The following is a 21138-nucleotide window of genomic DNA, read 5'->3' on the forward strand; positions in this document are numbered from 1 at the left end:
TTCTGTTCCCTGTATGGACACTTACAACAATAAATCATTCTCACATGTAAAATATGCAACTTTTAAATCCTTTCGACTAGGCCAGGTTCCCAGCTCAAGGCACAATTTGTGAGCAAGAAGATCAATGGTGGAATATTTCTTTGCTCTTCCAGATAACAAAACTCCTACGCATTACCAGTCTAAATGCAGTTGATTTAGCCATACAAATATATCACACCTTAACTACGCTAACATAAATATGAAATAATAATCACTAATGAAGCTAATAAAGTTTACTGACTTCTGTAGAAATGCTCCAGTCCCTAGGGAGGAGAGAGCTATGCGAGACTTAGATGTGAGTCTCAAGATATTATTCCTCATTCCCAAGTGATCAGTGGTATGTAAAACATAAAAATGTACCATAGAGAACCGCATCTTTTTTTTTTAGGTGTTTTGAAGTCCCACATAGCGGAAGATGACAATGTTTAATGAGCGATTAAAGAGTCAAGTAAGGTAAGACACCGCTTGGAACTGTGAGTTCTCTCAGATCTGGTTTATTAACTTGCTAAACAAGCAGCTATGAGCTCGCTAGCATAGAGTTATTTAAAGCTGTGAAATTACACAGGACTAATCCCATATGTGGGGGTCACAGAAATCCCCCCTTTTTTAAAGGGGAAGCTTTAATATAAGCCATTTTATTCCATCAGCTTCCTGTATTGTCTGATTTGAATCAGTCCTACAAAGGTCCATATAAAGGTCACAGTAGGATACTACTCTAAAGTTTTACCATAGCAAATAAAATTTCAAATTTCCCCTATAAAAAGGAGGTCTTGCCTTGTTCTAATCTTTAGAGTTTAAATTAATTTTTCATTCTATTAACATTCAACATAATAGGATACAATGGTCCCCAAGGCATTCTTCATAATATACTTTGAACAGTGGTTTGCAAATGATCTTACTAGTTAATGGAACTATAAAAATTACTTGCACATAAAGGTCAAGAAAAATAAAGATAAGTATATACTTTCTGACACTGTCCTGTTCAACACTCAGGTAAAGGCCCCTGGGGTAAAGAAAACTTGTACTAATGCAAGGAATATAATTTCTCCCAGTATAATAGCCCAAGCAGCTCAACCTTTGGAATTCCAGACTTTTTATGTCCGCATTTTCCCTCGGCCAATTCTCCTGAACAATCCAGCACCCCATTGATCAGTTTATTATTAGCATTCTTGGCATGAGTTTAAGATCAGTTTGTAGTTTGATTCAGGCTGGTAATAAAATGACCTACATCAAAGACCTGCCAAAATGCCATCTTTGTAGCAATGCGTTTGGCATGAGTTATTTGGCCGTATTCAAGGTCACACAGCAACTGCTCCTTATCACGGAATAAAGTCAACAAAGGGCTTCTGTAGCAATTCATTTGATGCTTATCACTTACTTTATAATTAAAAACAGTGCTTTTTGTAACATATAAGGTCAATCCTCTGGGAAACAGACCTAAAGATTAAGCTCTTTTCACACCTGAAATGGCTGCATATATGTCTCTAACACTAGCACTTATTTTTTAATTGTCCTGAATCTGAACTTAGATATACTAAGTGGGTTCCCCGTGCCTCCTATCTACAAAGGTATGGAGTTGCTCTGGTTTCCTTGCTGCTGTATTCCTCTGTGTGGATCCCAACCAGGACTGTGCCGGGTTTACCCTGCTGTACTGCGCTGGTTTATGCGCTGTTATATCCCATTACCAACATATTGACTTCTTGTATCTATTAAGCAAAGTAACTAAGACCTGCAACAACCACCTTCTCAGCCTCTTTCCTCGAGGGGAAAGTGCGTTTAGAGAAGAGTTTCATTCTAGGAGAATAACGATGGAGTGATTTAGCTTGGTAAAGTGTTGTTAGCTTGTCCAAAAATATAACTTGTGTATTTATTTCACAATAGGCAGAGTCAAAAAACCCACGTCTTTTGCTTGCGATGGAACGTGGTGACATTTGTAGGGGCCCTTTGAACCCAGCGGGATTTCCAGCCACTGCCCCAAGTTCGACCTCCCTCCCGTTTCAGTGGGACTTTGTTGTGCCAGACAAGCAAAATACCTTCAAAACAAAGATCAGGATAATTACAAAGTCTGAAGGAACCCAGCATAGAAAGCAGAGAAGGGGCTCGATGAACTGCACTCATTCATAGCAGCGTGAGCCGCTGACGAGCCGTTCTGTATAAATTCCAGTTTCCTGGGTTCTGCGGGCGCTCTGCCCAGGGATGGCAGCGCAGCCAGGAGGTGACGGAAAACATAAATAAACGTACAAACAATATCATAATGGAAAACATTGCTAAATGAAGATACAGATGCTACTCTATGAGAGCACAGACACAACGAGACATTCAAGGTCTCTACCAGAACTACACAGAACGAGCCGCTCTATTCTGACTGCACATGTGGCTAAAGGACGCTGCCCCGTGAGTGCAAGTTCTTCAAAATATTTGCATTTTGTCCACACTACCTTAGGCAGTCTCTGCCAGTTTTTCTTCACTATACACTGTTTTCACCCAAACTCAGACCAGTTTAATTTTCTTGCTGTGAACCAAAAGCAGACCTGCACTTTTTTATATGATGTTGGTATTTTAACCTCAGATCATCTAACCAGTTTGCCCCATGCTCAATAGTTGTTGGGCTACATAAAGCAGAAATTTAATGGTAAAACTAGTGTTTTTTTCCACTATTTAATGTGCATCTCTGGAACAATTTGGGCCATTTTAGCACATTCCTCCAGCCCTCCACGCCACTTTTAGAGGAAAGAATCATTTGGTCATGTGAAATAGCAGTTATCTCATGGCCAGTGGTTTCAGATAATGCAGAAAGGTCAAAGAAGACAAAAAAAGATGAAAAAGATGCTTGCCCCTTTTCCATTAGGATTCTATTCACTCAGGGCCACTCTGGTGTTTCCATCTTAATGTGCTGGCCCAAATCCAGGTTGTGCTGAGTCTACGATATTGGCCTCATTAGATAAGCCTGTAGTCAGCTTTTGGCTGGGTTCTCCTCAAATGTGCTCAGAAAAGGGAGGCTTGATAGTAAAAGAAAGATGACTAGAGCTAATGCATGTAGGTAGGTTTTCTTTATTCTTAGATTATTGCTTATTTGTGGAACGGAAGATTCCCTCCCTAAATCACTGCCTTTCTGTCAGGAATCATGCTGATTAGGTGGTTTTCTGCATAATTGTTTCAATGAAGTGGGATAATAGTTCTTTGCATTGCTTAATGTCTATTTCTGTGGTCATCACTCAGGATACATCCATTAATTTATCACCTTGGAAAGCACTTTAATGCAGGGTTTAGCAGCTTTAGCAGCTTTAATAGATGGAGATATGAAGAGATATCAAAGTCTGCTCAGGCTTTGAGGAATTTATTGTTTCAGTGTATGGCATCCCTTATTTTTCATCTTCCTCTTGGTATCCAATGAAAGTAATAATAAAAACAGTACAAAACCAAGGAGATTCATGTGAGCAAAGGGAAGATGAGACTGATACAGATCATATAACAAAAATGGGTGCAATTCCGCCGCATTTTTTGTCAGATTTGGAATTAGAGACTATGCATCGATGCGATCAGAACAGGACCAATGGTCCTTTTTGTCTCCTGGGACAGGAGCAGTCCCTGACCGTTGCCTTAGTGAGCCATTGATCTGTTCCAGAGAGCAGCCAGGTTGTATTATCCTCAGTCCTGACACCCTGCCAAAGCTCAGGGAGTGGGCTATGCCAGAGAGACTTGGGAACATCTCAAGTAAAAGAAGAGATATATTTTGGGGATTTTGTCTTCTCCCCGGAGCAGAATCTGACATATGTCAGTGTCATCACTGACAAAATATCAGTAAATCCCTATATGAATCACTAGCAGGTGAAGATTTGTTAATAAGCATAAAATCTATGATAGTTTCAGCTCAGATTTCTGTAACCAGATAAATGGCAATCTGGGGCTCTGGTGACTAATGAGCAGGTGAGTACAGGGACTCCCACACTCTTGTCATAGCTGAGTGTCCCACGCAGAGCACACAGACCAGGGTACAAGTCCTGGGGCAATTCCAGCCAGAGCTCAGGGTTTCAGGCCCCTCACAGGAGGAACCCTCACGGTCAGCAGTTACTGGAGGATCTGGCACTGAGGGGGATCTTTGGTCCATAATGCAATCTATCATCTTACTCCAGGGACTGGCTGGGGAAGTAAACTGTTCGGGGAAGGTCATGGAAGATAAGAGACTATCACATTTTCTACATGTCCTGAGAAAAGCAAGAATGGAGGGACATTTTTTGGGCTTGCAATCTGGTTGGTGCTGAGCTGGAGCAGCATATCCCTGAGGCAGGAATGGCATCGCATCGGTGACCATAAAATAGCACCAGTGACAGTAATAGAGGAGAAGGTTAGAGCCCTGCAAAAGGAGAGGTCGAAGGGAGTCACATATTTAACAGACTCTCTGTGTCATTTTGAAGCCCCATTGGCTTCATCAGCTCTGGAAGAGAGAAGGAATGGGAGACAGTACTCAGCATTTAATAATGTCTGAATGAGAGCTGAAAAGCGTCCTCCTTGTAGCAGCAAATGTCAGAGGAACAGAACTGGGGTCAGTAAGCCGAACTGCTTTGTGTCTTTGGCTGGGCGAATAACTGAAGAACTCTGCAGTATTTCAAAGCACAAAAAGGGAATTTTGGGAAGGCGTTGCAGGACTCTGAGCACTGAAGTGCATCAGCCCTGCAAAGTGGACAGGTTACAAGGCTGGGTAAAAGCAGCACTAATTCATTAGTCTGTAGATAAATCACAGCCAAGCTCCAGCATGAGGAATTAGTGCTAGGGCACGAGGGAGTTAAGAACTAGACACAGTATCTGTCTAATGCCCGACTTCAACAGATCCATGGTTAACGTCACGTATGAGGGGAAGGCCTCAGTCCAAGGTCAGAGGTGACAGTCCCCACAGGGAGGTCTCTTGCTGACCCCCAGTGCTCTGTAAGGATCAGGAGATCCACACACCTGGGCTTGTTCTGGGGGACAAAGAGAGAAATTCCACCATCAGCTGAAATCCCCACCACTCTAACATGTCACATTCCTAAACCACTTACATTCTCTAAGGCTCAATCTTTCTGACTGCCATCACAGAAAGTGAAGCTGAGACCACAGAGAACTATCTGGAGATCAGCTAAATATTGATAGTTGTTGATCGTTCAAGGCCTGCAACTGATTTTATGTATTTTCTGCCACTGCTTCAACTAGAAATAATCATTGCGTTCTGCCATGTTGAGAGGAAAGACTTATGCTGAGATCAATTCTGCTGATCAATGTTCTAATACAATATTATTCTCTGGGATAATTTCAGCATTTAACTTTTTCTGGTAAACGATTTCCCGTTTCCTCACTGCAGGGTTCAAAACAATCATTATCACTAGTTCAAACTGTTAATGAGGTTAAGAGAGATCCTGAATCAGCAGAGCAGAATCTATGACCCAGGAAAGTGTTTCCCCTCCTGTGCCCTCTGCCCACTCCTTCCATTTTAGCAAATTGACCAACACTTTCTAGCAATTTGTAGAAAATACATTTTCACTAGTTAATTTTCTACTGGAACTTGATTCATCCAGCCAGCAAACTTAATGACAATTTGTCTGCAAATTGTGCTTTATATTGCACCTTTAGAAAAGGCACTACTATTTTTCTCTAAGTAATGTAGAAATATTAACATTTACTCTTACACATTGTGTTTCATTCTCTGCATACAATCTAGCAGACCTCACTCCACCAGGCTGTATTTGCCAGCAGCAGGCTCCAGGTTTTTTGAGGAGAGAAGAGGGAAAAAGCAAATTATCTTGTAACAAAAACCAGGGGAAGTATTCCCCAATCATTTTGTTCTTAACCTTACAGGATTTCTTTTTGTTGCCTGAGGGAATCAAATTCTCGGCAGGCTGGGGAACAGAGAAATTCGTACCTAAGATCCCTGGTCCTTCCAGCTTTCCTGCCAACCTATGGAGAAGCAGCCAAACCTACCTGAAGAAGAGCAAACGTAACGTGATCCACCAAAGGACCTGTGGTGGCAGGGAGTGTCAAACCACACTCGACAGGCTGCTGGGGGAATGAACAGGTAACACTCGTATCACACATGGCAGAGCTGTGTGAAGCCAAGCAGGTGTGGGATGGCATTTCTCACTGTAGACATTTCACTGGTACGTTACCACTGCCTTGTTCATATCACAGCTACATCTGCTGTCTTACTATGACTGTATCACTCAAACAGATCAAGAATGTATGTGTTCCAACACTGGCTAAGTAGCAGTACCATTTAAGCAGCGATAGAGGAAGCATGTAGGATAATGTCAATGCAAATGAACTGCAATGAAAAAGAAACAAAGACAAAAACAAAAAAACAAACCAAACACAAACAAACCACCAAACCAAACCCTTACAACAAGGGCAAGATTCTCAGAGGTGCTGTCGCAGACAGGAAGAGAGACATGCACAGGAGTTTGGCCTAAAGAGTCTGGTAAAATAACTAAGTCATCTCGCCTTGTTCTCTAGAAATCACCTCAAAATTACAGCACTTGCGTATTTTGCTAGTTACCCACTTACAGCATTAAGCGAATTTCTTTGTGTACAAATTCCATCGTATTACTGTTCCTGTGAAATATTTATTTTTGGCTCTGGTAGCGTTCCTACATGTCCGTAGTTCTCTGATTACTGACTTGCCCTGAATTGTGGGTCTCATGCCAAGAAAATTCCATTTTCTGTCAGTAAATGACACAGCTCCACTGCTGATTGATTCTCACAGGCCCAGAGTATGTGCTGTGTGTAAGATTGAGGATGGGTGCATCAAAAATGTTGTTCCTAAAAGATGAAAAGTAGATAGATGAAGGCATCTGGACTGCATGATACTCCTGGCTATCTTTGCTGAGCAATGCAACACCCAATAAAACTAAATTACCCCGATTCTCCTAGATAAATTTGAGTCCTGTAGCACATTGAATAAACTATTGATTTTTCAAACAAAACTTTTCTTCATTCTTATTCCAAATCTCATCAAGCCAATCTAACAAAAATATTTTCTTTGTTTCTCACCAAAATAGGATGAATATGGACAAACTTCTAAGGGCCAACCTGTCGCTGGGGCCGGGCTATTAGATGGCACCGGCCCTAGAGCACCAACGCATTTCTGTTTCCATTAAACATCGAGTCACAAAATGTAAAGGAAGGTCACCCTGCTGAAACCGAGGAGAGAATTAAAGTCTGTTTGAAGATCGTGTTAATGTGCAAGCTGCACCAACCGGGGATGGAATATTTAAATGCAGACACTTTTCACTTCTCTCACATTTCAAAAGGAACCATAGGAATGTGTTTCAGAACAGCTTACTGAAAAGAACTGCAAAAAAAAGACCCCAGGAAACAAGTTATTTTATAATTACGGGTGCTGACTCTCATCTGAAGCCACTAGTTTAAACTTTCTATAACCAAGTCCAGCTTGCGGGAAGCCAGCTGATTCAGGATCAAGTCCAATTTCTTCGGAATATCTAAGTGCCTAGAGAAACTTTCTACTAATGAGACATGGTAAAATGTACTTTGCAGTTCCTGTGATTCACACTGTTGCCTGAAAATAGAAAAAGAGAGTTGGAAATAAAAAATTTCACCCACGCTGTCAGAAACTATGGAAGATGTCTGCCTTTTGCTGGAAGGTAAACGCCAAATAGCATTTACATAAACAAAACTATTACATAGTATTTGGTGGAAAAAAAGAGATCATTTTGGATGCTTTTCATAATTTTTTAAAAAGAATTATGTTTAAATTGCAGATTTTCCTAAAACATGACACCTGTGAATGCAGATGTTGTGATCACAGTGACATGCACCACGCTGCTCTAACCAAAATCTGCCTTTTGTTGCTTGCTACACCGAATATCAGGTTTAATTTATTTACAAGTATGTTTATCACATGTTTCATACACAGTTTCTTAATATTAATCAGAAAAAATGTCTTTATTCAAGTCGATTTACATACTTAAGTTGTAACCTTTTTCAAGTAAGGCTCTCTTTTAGTGGTTTTGCACACGGATTTCTGGGCATTACAGTAATAAAAGTAAATCATAGTATTCAGTAAGGAAAAAAATCTTGATAAAAAGAAGAAAAGCTTTGGGATTAAATAGGCTGAAAATATGTCTTGACTTACTGCATTAGAGTAAGTGAGGTTTGCTAAACCTATGTTAGACCTATGTTAGATCATAGGTTTGTTAAACCTATGTTAGAAACACTGAGCTTGAGATAAATCATGCAAAAATATTTTGTGATCAAATCTGCAATGGACTGAAGTTTCACACAAAATTTCTCTGAGGAGCCTTAAAACACCTTTATTAAAGTGAAAGGCATGCGCAACAAAACACAAATATGAAGTTGAATGCTCTAATCCTCTAACAGAAAGAAAAAGAGAATGTCTGTGTAAATAGTCACGGAGTATCTGGTTCTCGAGGAAGCAGCCGTGGCTGGTTAGAAAAGCTCTGTCTCTGATTAGTCTTTTTGATATTTGATTGATACTCTTGCACTGCACTAGAGAGTGAAGTGTTAACAGATGCTTTTCAAGCCATCAGCTGACATTGTCTTCTTTCACCGAGAACAGTTAGGGAACCAAAAATGAGCACCGATTCATCAAGTGACTATTGCAAACCTGAAACTGCCATCACGTGCACTTTGGGCACCTTTAGTTCACTCCTACTCGCCATTTTGCCCTATCGTAGTGTTTTGGTTTTTTTTCCCCCATGAAGAATTTGTGCCATTTTGCTTCACTATCACCCACTTCACTGAGCTAACTCATGCAAATGTCTCAGGAAGGTGCTTTGCTATATAAAGCTGCAGAAAGCACTAGTATGTCCATATGAAAGCACAACTCAGTCTGCAGATCAGTTGCTACTTCAACAGCAACAGCTGACACTTTATTGTTGAGGTGTTAACACTACTTAGAAATGGTGCATATCCACAGTTCTCAGCCAAGTTGATGGAAATGGTAGCGTTCAACACCTTGGGAGTCCAGGCTCCTGATGCAAAAGTATCATTGCAATAAGAACTTGTTACTTCTCTTCTGGAGTCCCACAGTGATCTTCTGCAAAATATGGCATCTCAATATTTTTTACACTTTGGTCTAAATGATTTACGCTTCAGAGTTGTAAGTATTTTTGTATTTTACCATATGTGATCACTTACTACAAATTTTGAAGACTTGTTTCATAACAGAGTACTATCTGTTTGCATTTAGCCACAGAGCAGCTGGCCTATTTTTCTGGGCTATCACACAATCACCAGAAATGGTTGCAGTTGCAAATGCAATTGGAAATCCATGGAAGAATATATCTTTATTCTACCATGAGGCATGGAATACATGCCACACCAGACAAAGCTGATCGGGAGTGAGGGGAACTACAACCTCTTTAAACTCCCACCTGTAAAGTCGTTCCTATGTATTACCCAGCATTTAAGAAATCAACATCAATAAACCCAACTAAGTTGGTACAGTATTGCATAGTAGCAACTGACAGGATGAGAGGAAACGGCCTCAAGTTGCACCAGGGGAGGTTGAGGTTGGATCTAGGGAACAATTTCTTCCCCACAGGGCTGTCGGGCATTGGAACAGGCTGCCCAGGGCAGTGGTGGAGTCACCATTCCTGGAGGGGTTGGACAGACGTGGAGATGAGGTTCTCAGGGACATGGGGCAGTGCCAGGGGTGGGGGAACAGTTGGACTCAATGATCTTGAGGGTTTCTCCCAACCCAAATGATTCTATGATTCGTTATGGCAGGCTCATGTAGTATTCCTAGAGTGAATGCCATTGGTATTTTTAAGAGGGACTGCTAAAAGGGCAGAATAATTACAGACGTGTTCCAGAAGTTCAGAAATGTACATTACGCACAGGAAGATGCTGAAAACAGTGTACTTAAGCCTAACATGAAGCTTTTGGGCCAAATTCCACCTGTCAAGTGTTTTCAGACTGTCTCATTCCTGTGACAGAGGAGACGAGTAATAGCTGAACTATAAGTAAATGCACTCAGGTAGCCAAATGGCTCCTCCTGCCCGCAAAGGCTGACATATTCAGGGCATCCAGGGCTGTTGCTATAAGTGGCCAAGAGACCAGGGGGTGGCAGGGACAAGGGACAGACCCTCCGCCAACTCAGACAACTGCCAGCACGGGCTCATTCTTTCTAAAGTTCTGAAGTGAGTAGTGGTTCACACCAGCTTTCAAAGCAGTGCCCCGTCACCACTAAAACTAAGAGGTGGAAAGACCAAAAAAAGCCATAAGGAGATTTCATTAGGATCATATCGCTGAGTGTGTTTTATCAACTATGGCTGTGTGTACTGGCTCTGCCTGGGATGGAGTTTATTTAGTTCATAGCAGCTTGGATGGTGCTGGGTTTTAGATTTGTGAGCAAAGCAAGGCTGATAATGCCAACATTTCAGCTATTGCTGAACAGAGTTCACACAGCGCTAAGGCTTTCTCCATTTCTCACGCTGCTGGCCCCCTCAATGAACAGATTGGAGATGCCAAAGGAGCTGGGAGGGGACACAACCAGGCAGATGACCTAAACTAACCAAAGAGCTATTCCATGCTTTCAGTAAGATCATGCTCAGCAATAAAAAGGGAGAGAGGAGGCCTTCAGATAAACCACCTTTTGCTTAGTGACTGTCTGGTATCAATCTGCCCAGGGCAGGCGGTGAGTGACTGCCTTTCCATCCTTTGCTTTGGTTCTCTCTTCTTCCACTTCTCTTTGGCTTATTAAACTTTTTTTTTTAATCTCGAACCACAAGTTTCCTTTCCTCTTCCCCTGTCCCACCATGGCAAGTGACCGGATGTTGTATGTACATCAGAAACTCTTTTTAAAGGCCACCTAGACTATGTAAGTGACTTCTTTTCCTTTCTATCTCTCTGCCTCCTTTTCTACTCAGCTTTAAAACTTCTTCAGAGCACAAGGGAAATAAATCTATCAAATGGGAAAAGGATGTAAAGGAATGGTCAAGAAAACAAATTCAATTTCAAACGTGTTTCATTTCGCACATCCATCTTCTTTCTGACCCTATTGATTTTGGTAAGTTAACCCAGCTCTCCATATGTCTGGACTATTAATGAACTTCAACTTCTTTTGGAGGGAAAACATCTTCTGGAATTCTGTGCCTTCGTTCTTTGATAAATGGCAAACATCCTGCATGTGTACGTCCTCAAAACCAGCTCTTTCATGTATGGGATGGACAGAATCTTATTGCAAGCAAGGGAGTGGATATCAGCAACATAGGAAGGACTGAGCCACAAAGCTACTGTGGATCAGCACCAGTGCCCTCCAAGCCATTCTAGATCAGCATTAACAACACTGAAGTGTATTAAAGCAGGAGGAGGAAGAGGATTTGGAAAGGGAATCAAGACATGCAGGAAGATGTGGAAGCGAAATGAAGTAACTGAAGACGTCCATCCAACCCTGGTGGATCTGTGCTGACTTACAGCAGCTGGGATCCAACCTGTCTTTGCTAAAAGTAGGCAAATTAATGGATTAAATTTTGCATGTCTCCTCCTTTGCATTCAACAATGAGCTCACATCTATGACTCTTGTGCTTTTTTTCTGATCCTGCCAAAGCTTCCTGGCATCCAGGCCATCAGCATGAACACTCTGAGCAGCTCCGGATCCAGCGTCTCCTTCTGTGTCTGCATTCCCAGTGTGCTCCGTACTGATCCAACTGAGACTGCCTAAAGCAGCCAGAAAAGCTTTTTTATTGCTACACTAGCAATAGTCTAAATCTTTTTCTAAGTATAATGCCTGCATAATTTTTCCTCTGATATTTATTAAGCCCTTTGAGACATTATAAAGCTCCAGCAAGCTCTCCCTTTCCGCCTTTATGCTATTCTCTTTTCTCTGTAGGAACATTTTGTTTCTCCTCCTTCTACTGCATTTCCTCCACAAGTCCTTCCCTTATTTCATTACTACTCCCCACCAGCATCTTTGCAAATCCATCAGCATCCAAAAGCTGACTGCAAATATAAAATGATGGATGTGAGATGAAAATTGATTTTTTCACCTTCCCGTCAAAGAGGTCTCTCCATTACCTTAAGGGTAAATAGTGTCTTTGTCTATGCCACAAAATGAACCGACCTACTTATAAGGCTGGTCTCCCCCTTCCTACCTGCAAGCACCTGTCTCGCAAGATGCTCAGGACGAACAGGCAAAGGCCTCTGCTGCTGGCAGAGCTGGGGCCTGGTGGTTTAAAACGGTATTTTGGGTATGAGTGTATGGCCCCAGGTTCCACCCTGCGGTGCACGCAGATAACCAGGTCTGTCACAGGCTCCTTCTGGTGCTTTTCCATCAACCCACTGGCTCATTCCACAGAAAACAGGGATTCCTCCCGCTCACCACGCAGAGCTAAGAATCTTGCTGCTACTATGACTACGACTATGGCTATTTCTTAATTCCTCTGCAAGTTTTGCCTCAGATGGGAACCAAGGACTCCAATTATCTTCCCTGTATTCTTCACTGGGAAAAGATATATGGAGTCATCTCAAATGCTTATAAAAGGACAAATTTCAAAGCATCTCCCACTGTCATTTCAACTCCATAATTAATGACAGTATATGCAGAATGGCCTTTCACACTATTTTCTCACACTCAGACATCCCAAACCAGAAAGAGAAAAATAACATCCCCTGATACAAAGTATCTATGTACTGCTGTATCAGTTCCCTTAATTTATGTTGCATTATTGATGTACAGAACGCTATACTTGAATAATGTAACAGTAAGGCTCTTACAGAAACTACTAGCACCAGCTTTAATGTGTCTATAAAGATAAGAAAAATATATTTCCTAAGTCCAGCAGTTTTCAAACAATATATTTTCAAGTTACAGGAACCCTCACCATGAGAAATTTAAAATTGAGGTGTGAAGAGGTGAGGGACAACATTTCTTCTAAAATGTTAATGAACTACTGACTTATAAAGTGAAAATAATCAACAAATCCAACATATGAACAAACATTATGAATATTCAGGAACTTTAAGCTGCTGATTCAACACTTTCTAAGAGTGTACAACTTTTGCACCGATCACAAAAGCTATTATTTTCCTTTTCATCACTAGTACGCTCTACTGCAGTGTCAGTGTGGTGTTGTAACATACGCATTGAATTGCAAGTATTGTAATTCATCCAGATGGCAGGAAGCTTCAAAATTGTTACTCCTATGGTACAGATGTTTAACAATCCAGCCATATGGCTCCAATAAGGCAGCCTCTTCAAAGATTAAAAATACTACACTAGACATGCAGCCTCGTAAATGTGAGGGCGATCCTGAGGCAGGAATGTTCACATTGCTATAATGTAAAAGCATACATCATACCATGAAGCTGGCATGTTTATTGGAATTACAGAATTTATGAAACATTATTTAAAATCCTGAAAAGAATCAGGTCCAAGATTGGCATAATTTCACTGTCAGCTATTAAAAGAATGTTCCTCATTTGTTTTTGAAATTCATTAAGGGTGTCAGGCATGGTCTAGCTGAAAAGATGGGTAAATAACTACATGCAAATATAACAATGTCCCTGACCACTGGCCTGAGCGAACGACCGCTCCGGGTGATGAACTGAAATTCAACCGGTGAGACCAATACAAAAAGATTTGCCAAACTGAAGGAGCCCTGATGATGGTTGTGGCAACTGTACTGAGGAAAGCTGAATGGTGAGAAACAATCTGAGATCAATAATATCTTGGCAAAGGAAGGAAAGAACTGTTAAATGGTCAATCTATAACTGCTAAATTTTGGCAGGTTTGAATGACAGATAAATGCCAGTAAATAAGATTGCTATATCACTAATCCTGTCATTATTGCATCCTGTCACATTGCATAGATTTATACATTAGAAAAAGAGTGGAAGGTATGAAAGTGAAAAATAAAACTGTTAAAAGCTAAAATATCTCAATCGATGAAGAAAATATGAATTCTCAACTTTGTGTTTCATGTTGTTTTTTTCTGCCAAAAAGTCAGATCTAAGTAGATGCTGCTTGCAGTCCCATCTTCCTTTTCTCTGATGCTCGGGTCTCTGACCCTTTGTTACCTAGAAGAAATGTCTCTTTTATATAAATCTGTACTGCAAGAATAAGATTAAAATGGACAGACTGAACAAAGCATTGGTCTCTCAGACAAAAATGTATCCATTTAGTACATAGAGGATCTTTCTGCCTGACATATTCTTAAAGGGAAGTATTCAATTACCATCTACTCAGAGGGTAAAAATCACGAAAGAACCATGTAATACTCCTTTTCTTTTTCTCATATTTTTGAGCAGCGAAGAATTCAGAGATGCTTTATCTACCACAGATCTTAATCTAGGCAATATAATTTTAAAACATCCTTACAAAAACCTTGAAGGGCAGTTGAACCCTGTGGTTGTTTAAGAAAAGATTTTCTGCGGTTTATGCATTTGCTCTGCCAAAAGCTTACCTTAGCATACAAAGTACAGTAAATCATAGCTGCTGTGATTTACTACGCAGACTATGCTGTTTGTTTTCAGGGACAGCTCAGTGAAAAGCTATGTCATGTACAAGAACATTCAGAGAAGGGGAATCATTTTGCAAAACTACCAGAATGGTAGCAACCATTTCTAAGACATCAATGAAGAAAAAAAAAGCAGATGTGTATTTGCAGCATTTTTCAGGTGGTATTTTTTGAATATCACTACAACCCCCAAAATATTCCAATACATTCATAGGCACAAAGAAGACAATTTCATACCCCCAAACTGCTCAACTTAGGTACTAACAGGCTGGCAAGGTGTATAACTTACCAGTCAACAAGTTAAATTATTTGACCTTGTGCCTGAATTTCACATTTTATGGGGCAGCAGCATATGAAGATCTCAAAAGGGCAAAGACCACATCAGATAAAGAATGGCAGAGCAGAAGGCTCTGGGTCAACCTGATCATTTAGAACTGAGATTTTATTAGATGTAATCCATGTAGTAAGTCCCAACAGGAGGCCAAAGATAAAAACATGTATCTGACATTCCTTTAAAAAATAGTAAATGAGAAGGGAAAAGATCAAAACAGTAGCTGAAAGCCTTTACTCCTGTTTTAAAATCCAAGAAACATTAATAGAGATTTAAACTCAAGTTTTCTCTAGTTTAAACATGTCACTGTTAATTACAAAGCTATTTAACTTTTGCAAGAAATAAAGACTGCTATTAATGAAAGAAGAACCAATTAGCCTTTAATCTACACAGTGTTTTTTAATCAAACTTTCTTTTGATCAGCAGGCTCACTGCGGGATATGTTCTCTCCTCCCCATGCCGTAGTGGCTCCCACCATCGCTAATGGAAAAGATTTTCAAGAGCTGGCTGAGTGGGGGGAACTTGCTCTGCAGGGCTGGAGCTTCTGCCCTTTGAGCCGGTGGAGCTTGGTGGAAGGACATTCATCTCCAAACCACGCTGCCCTGTGACCGCACGGGCAAGGGGAACCATTTGGATGGTGTCTCCTGACCTCTCTTGTAGCAGCTGCTGTTAAGAGATGCAGGCACTGAATGTGTCTAGAGAACGTGGGGCAGGAGTATTGCACCACCTTGTGAGGAGAACAAAATATTGGTTTAAAGAAAAGAAAGAGATGGGAAAGAGAAGGTAAAGAAAGAGGTAAAAGCAGGCAGTTGTCACCAGGAATGAAAATGGAATTCACTGCTGACTACAAAGAATGATGAATGGGAGAATTTGCTTGTTGGCACAAGAACATATTGTGGAAAAATAAAAAAAGCAAAACAAAACTAACAGAACGGGGCTTGATGTGTTAGAAACAAAAGGAACGACAAGAGAAGGATCCCATTAGCTAAACATTGTTGTGCCTTCAAACTGTTGGTGACAGGGTCAAAGAGTTTTGATGAGGCTTTTTGTTTGGGCTTTTTTTTTTTCTGTTTTTCTGTGGCTACTTGTGGCATCAAAACAAAGTCTGAGGGTCTGGAATCAGTGACGGTGGAAACTTCTCCCTTTACATCATTTCCCTCGCGGCTGCACTTGCTGCTGAGATCTCCCAGGAAGGACAGACAGAAAACACCCCTGAGGCACTTGGCATTTATGACCAAGCGGACAGTGAAAGAGAAGAACGCAGCTCCTGCACTTGTAAATAACAGACAGAATGTATAATCTGCACTGTGTCAAACACAAACTCCCGGGCTGAGCAGATACCTGCTGCCTGTTCGGCACCAGCAAAACCTTGGTCTGTGGTGAATGCTCTTCTTTCTCCATAGCAGAAAGACAACATGTGCCTGGCAGACATAGAACTCTTGAGTATTAATACTAAAAAAAAGCACTTTAAAAGAAATGTTCATATCCTCAAAGAATCAGAAAGTCTGCAGAGATCTCCCGTTGTTGCAACCAGCACGGCAATTAAAGACTAAAAGCTAAAAAAATTGACAGATCGCAGAAAGAAAAGTGAAAATAAATATGTTCTATGCCAGACAGGAGTTTGAGTCGCAAAATTCAAGGTGGTAATAAAAGTATGTGGAACAACTGCTGAAATTATATTGACACTTGAGAAATTTAAAAGTAAGTACATATTTATCATAGGAAGGGTTTTAGCAAAGACAATAGGTTGCATTAAATGTTTTTCAGGACTTAAGTAACAGCACTTGACACTTCAAAAGATCAAATTATTAGTCTCCCTGTAAATAAGGCTAATTCTAATGCCTCGTCTCAAAGGGCTGGTAATTTTTCACAGCCCAAAGCCTCTTCAAAGTAACTGTTTGGCACAGAGGTCACTTAAAATGAGATTTGGGTCTATTCATGTTTTTGAGGTGCTCATATGTTACAATATAAGTACAATATAGGTATTCGGATAAAAACATCAACAGAGCTAAATAGCTTTAAAGCACTGTGTCAGGATACGTCACGTTAGCTGGATAATTGTATCATTTTCACATTTAAATTATTGTATGGCACTCTAAACCTGTCAATAAAATTTGGGTTCTGATGCTGTTCAAAACCTCCTTGGATTTTTCTTGTGTCATAATCTCAATCTAACAAGATGTAGACAAGAGTTCCCGAGCTCCAGCCTTTGCTTTGAGCAAAGTACAGCAAATGTGTTCCGTCTCAGAGCGCTCAGAAAGCTGCCGTACTGAAAATGCGTGACATGCATGTACAGGACATTTTTACTTAACAAAACTCCTGGGTGTTGCTGAGAGATCCGTTTTGTTTTCTGTCACCCTCAGACTGACCTGACACACTCCAGAGCTTTTTATTTATTTATACGGTGCAATTAGGAAAAAATTCTTCTGACATTTGTGAAGCTTTAGAAATGGCAAAATTATTGAGGGGGCCATATGAAACAATGAGATTTTAACTGTTCTTACCTGGAGAAAGAACTTTCAAAGTTAAGAGGCAGAAACTTTACGCTGCTTCTAAAACTATGTAATACTTCATTCTCAAGAGTGTTCTCAGTTCTCCTAATTCTTTACAGTTAGTGCATACTTTTGTAAATTACCCCCCAGAGTCAGGTCTGATTCAAGGAAGCCCTTGGGAACTTGATCAACTCCCTCTATGACAATCTCAGCAAAATTTTACTTAGGTGCTTGAAATACACAAACCTGAAAAGGTCCTGAAATCTTTTGTACCTGCAATTGTGACCAAAATCAGCTCTGAAAATCAGCCCTTAATATTACTACTGGAATACATCTTTAATTTGTCTCCAGCTCCTCCAGAAATGACTTTTAATTGTCACATCTTAATCAAAGCTCTGTACATACGTATACAGTAGTCTCCACTTTCGTAATATCCAGGGCAGCACTGAGATCTTCGCCGATACATAGTTCTTAGTCCTCTTCGATACGCTGTTTTATAACTTATTCTAAATTGCAAGACAGAAAGCCATTTGACAATATTGAAAATCAATGCTTAGTGGTGGAATTATATTTCTGTTAAATTATAGTAAGGATAGCATTCAATAATTATTTTAAAATGCATGAAAGCTTTTGATATTAAAAGCCACAATAAAAAAAATCAATACTTGTTTTGAAACTTGAAATATAACTTGTATTATAAACACAGTACTCATGACAGTGGATGACCACAGCCCTTCCTAGGACTGCTATCTTAAAACATTTCCCCAGTCCTAAAGCAAGGGCAAGGAGTTTCTTCAAGAAGAAACAATTCATTCTGCATATCAGCAAGGTCAGCGATCATTGATGGAAGGAATAGAATCCTCCATGGGGACCACTGTGCCAGGGTGTGCACAAGGAATTATCACAATGGAAACTGCTCTCGATCCCCAAACCGTGAAGTTAACCCCAAGTGATTTCTTCCTCCTTGCCAACCCTTCCAAGGCATCAATGCCTGGCAAAATGACATTATATAGTCCCAGGTCCGTTTTTAAAGCATGTTTCCCCACCACAGTATGTAGTTCATGGAAATTAAAAGATGTTAAGCATTCTGTAGCTTTTCTAGACTTATTCACAGAGTTAGCAATGATACCACATTAGAAAAGGAATATATAACAGAGAATATTTAACAGCAAACACTGCAAAACAGCTTTGTTCGTGTTTGTTTATTTGAAACTACCTAAATTGAACAAAATCTATTATTCCTCATGTTAGATAAGCCAACTGATTTACTCTGCTGCATTCCAAGCTATACAATAGCCCAGAAACTTCTGCATCTCCATTCAATTCCACACATTGTAACACAGAAGCTAAAAAGCAAAACCCACAGTCAGACGGGGCTGGTGCTGAACAGCTTCTTTGCTACTGAATGTGTGAAAGTTAAGGTGCCAAGTAGCCTTCTAAAACTCCCTTGGAAAAGTAAAAATAGTAGTGGATATTTATTAGGATACTTTTCTACCTGAAATCAGAATGAATGTAACAGCAATAACACGCAGCCTGGGAGAAACGAACTGTTTAGTGTCAGCTTTCATTCAGTGCTAAAAATGGACACATCCTCATTTTACCTGATTTTCAATACAGATTTGGGTGCAGTATTTCAAATATGGATCCATTTACAACTATCACTAACCTTCAAGTGCCTGATTCTCCAAGATTTAGGAGCTGCAAGGACTTCCTACCATAAACCTGGACACACACTGACCACTTGGAAGGGACAGCTAGTCACGTTTGGTCATGTAATAAACACTCCAGTCACCTGGCGGGGTGAGTGGCAAGAATATACACTGCTGAACGGCCCATAAGCAACTGACACTTCCCTTGATCTCACTCCAATTTCATGCAAAAATCTCAATACTTCAGTCAATGCCCTAGAACATCAAACACCCCAGTCATCGTACGTATCTCTATCAGACCACCACAAAAATTTGGATAAATAAAAGGTATGTGAGGAGATAAAAAGGCAAACTAAAACTAAAATATCTGGGGATCAGCTCTTACCTATGTCTAGTGCACTTGAACCAGTTCAGTATGTCAGTACATCTGGTATAGTAGATCTGATCAAAAGGATGAGCGTAAGATTCCTGCACTGTCACAGCGTAGCTAGGGGTAGAGAAAGAAAGGAAGAGAAAGGCTGTTTGTTGCAACATGAAAAGCTTCAGTTCCCTGTATGTGCTACTCATCTCACTCCAGTAAGAAAAATAATGAAATCAATAATCTTAGAAATGTTGGGTGTTATTTAAAAAAAAAAAAAAAAAGGCTTCCTTCAACAACAGCTCTTCCTGAAAATTTTGGAAATGTGTCAGCCTTGGGCTCCATAACTGAACTAGGGACAGAGATTGCAGGCTGAGCAATGAACCGTTCCCTCTGGAAAATAAACCAGTGTTACTAAAATCCATGGTAGTTTAAAAGGTGAAAAGTGTATTTGGTTAACTTGATAGTGCAAATTTTAAGAGAGAGGAAAGCACCATGTTTTTAAAATGTCTCAGCTGCTTTCTTGCCTAGGACTGTTAATTTTTGCTTGTATTCCACCACGCTAATAAGAGCTCATATTAACTCAGCACTGCTGCGTTTTTCCCGCACAATGGGATGCTCACACTTCATTTTATGATGAAGCAGCATCATTACTTCAAATATTAGGTGCACCAGTCAAACGGGATCATTTGTAAAAGGTTGAAGAGTGTTTATTTTTCTGCTGCACAAATTTAATCCTTTTAATTTGTAGCAGAAACAACCTCAGAACTATCTGAAAATTGCAACAAGAGTGAACCTGTATCTAGATTTGGAACACTTTGAAGTGTGGTTAGAATGGGATTACCCCCCTTTGTACAAATGAATGGACAGGAACAAAAATTGGCCAAATTTATTAGAAGGAAGACTAAAAATCCAGCAGTCTCCTTCCCAAAACACTACTTATTCATGCAACAGATAGTATATTTATTACTATGATTATATTGAAAGTGTCTGGGCCTCCCACATGATATAGGAACACATCTCCTTGACTTGTTAGTGTCACTTTAGAACATTGTGAGCCCTACAGTGAGTGTGTGCACTGCGTAAGAGACTCAGAATCTCAGGCTCTGATCTGGAAACAAGCTCGACTTTACCAGATCTACAATATCTTTGGAGAATGATCCTGAAATCATTCCAGGCAGGGTCAGGACCCAGGAATTAGATCCTCCAAGTCATTCATTATATCGATCGTCTTAATCACCCAAGTGATTTCCTTCCCACCAACGGGACTGCTGACGTGATTAAGCCCTGGGAGGCTGCACCTGTACAGGAATACCAAAATATTTGCTAGGAGGGTCTGATTGGCTTGAAATCAAAGACTGGACTGTTCTGCCTTACTTGTCATGCCCCTTCTGGACAGGCCGAGATTCTATTAGATGTTGCTTTTGTCCTCTACCAAATTTGCTGGGTTTGGCAGTAACGTTTTTAGTTTTACTAATGCCAAAATGTAAAAGATTTACATTGTACATTATTAATGTTAAACAATAACACTCACAAATCTTGATTATTATTTTACGATCCCGTTAGTTATCCAGCAATTGCCCTAACAATCTTTTCCCTTTGATTTATTAACATCTAAGTAACAAAGTCATCTTGGTCAGTACAACCAATCAATTTTGGTATTTAATTTTTGTTTCTCCTTGATTGGGTCTCTAGGTTGCTGACTTTCTTCAGACAAAATCAATATTTTATTCCTGTGCTCTGAATGCACTTCACCTCACAACACAGACTGCACAATCCTACTCCTGTTTGGTCTTTGCTTTGC

The 21138-nt window shown here is 40.3% G+C and overlaps 1 protein-coding gene across 14 annotated transcripts in view; it reads right to left on the reverse strand.

Moving 5' to 3' along the window:
- The window catches only part of MEGF11 (multiple EGF like domains 11), a 277366-nt gene that overhangs the window by 172021 nt on the left and 84207 nt on the right, over positions 1 to 21138 (reverse strand). For all 14 annotated transcript variants that reach the window (XR_010475229.1, XM_065075966.1, XM_065075957.1 and 11 more), the window contains 2 exons: positions 19362 to 19463; positions 17733 to 17833 (listed from right to left, as the gene is read on the reverse strand). Coding sequence is in view for 13 of the 14 variants with exons in the window: in XM_065075966.1 (XP_064932038.1) it covers positions 17733 to 17833; positions 19362 to 19463 (203 nt within the window). In the remaining variant the exon portion in view is untranslated. The remainder of the gene's footprint in view (positions 1 to 17732; positions 17834 to 19361; positions 19464 to 21138) is intronic.

This window comes from Columba livia, chromosome 11, assembly GCF_036013475.1.
Source record: "Columba livia isolate bColLiv1 breed racing homer chromosome 11, bColLiv1.pat.W.v2, whole genome shotgun sequence".
Classification (NCBI taxonomy): domain Eukaryota; kingdom Metazoa; phylum Chordata; class Aves; order Columbiformes; family Columbidae; genus Columba; species Columba livia.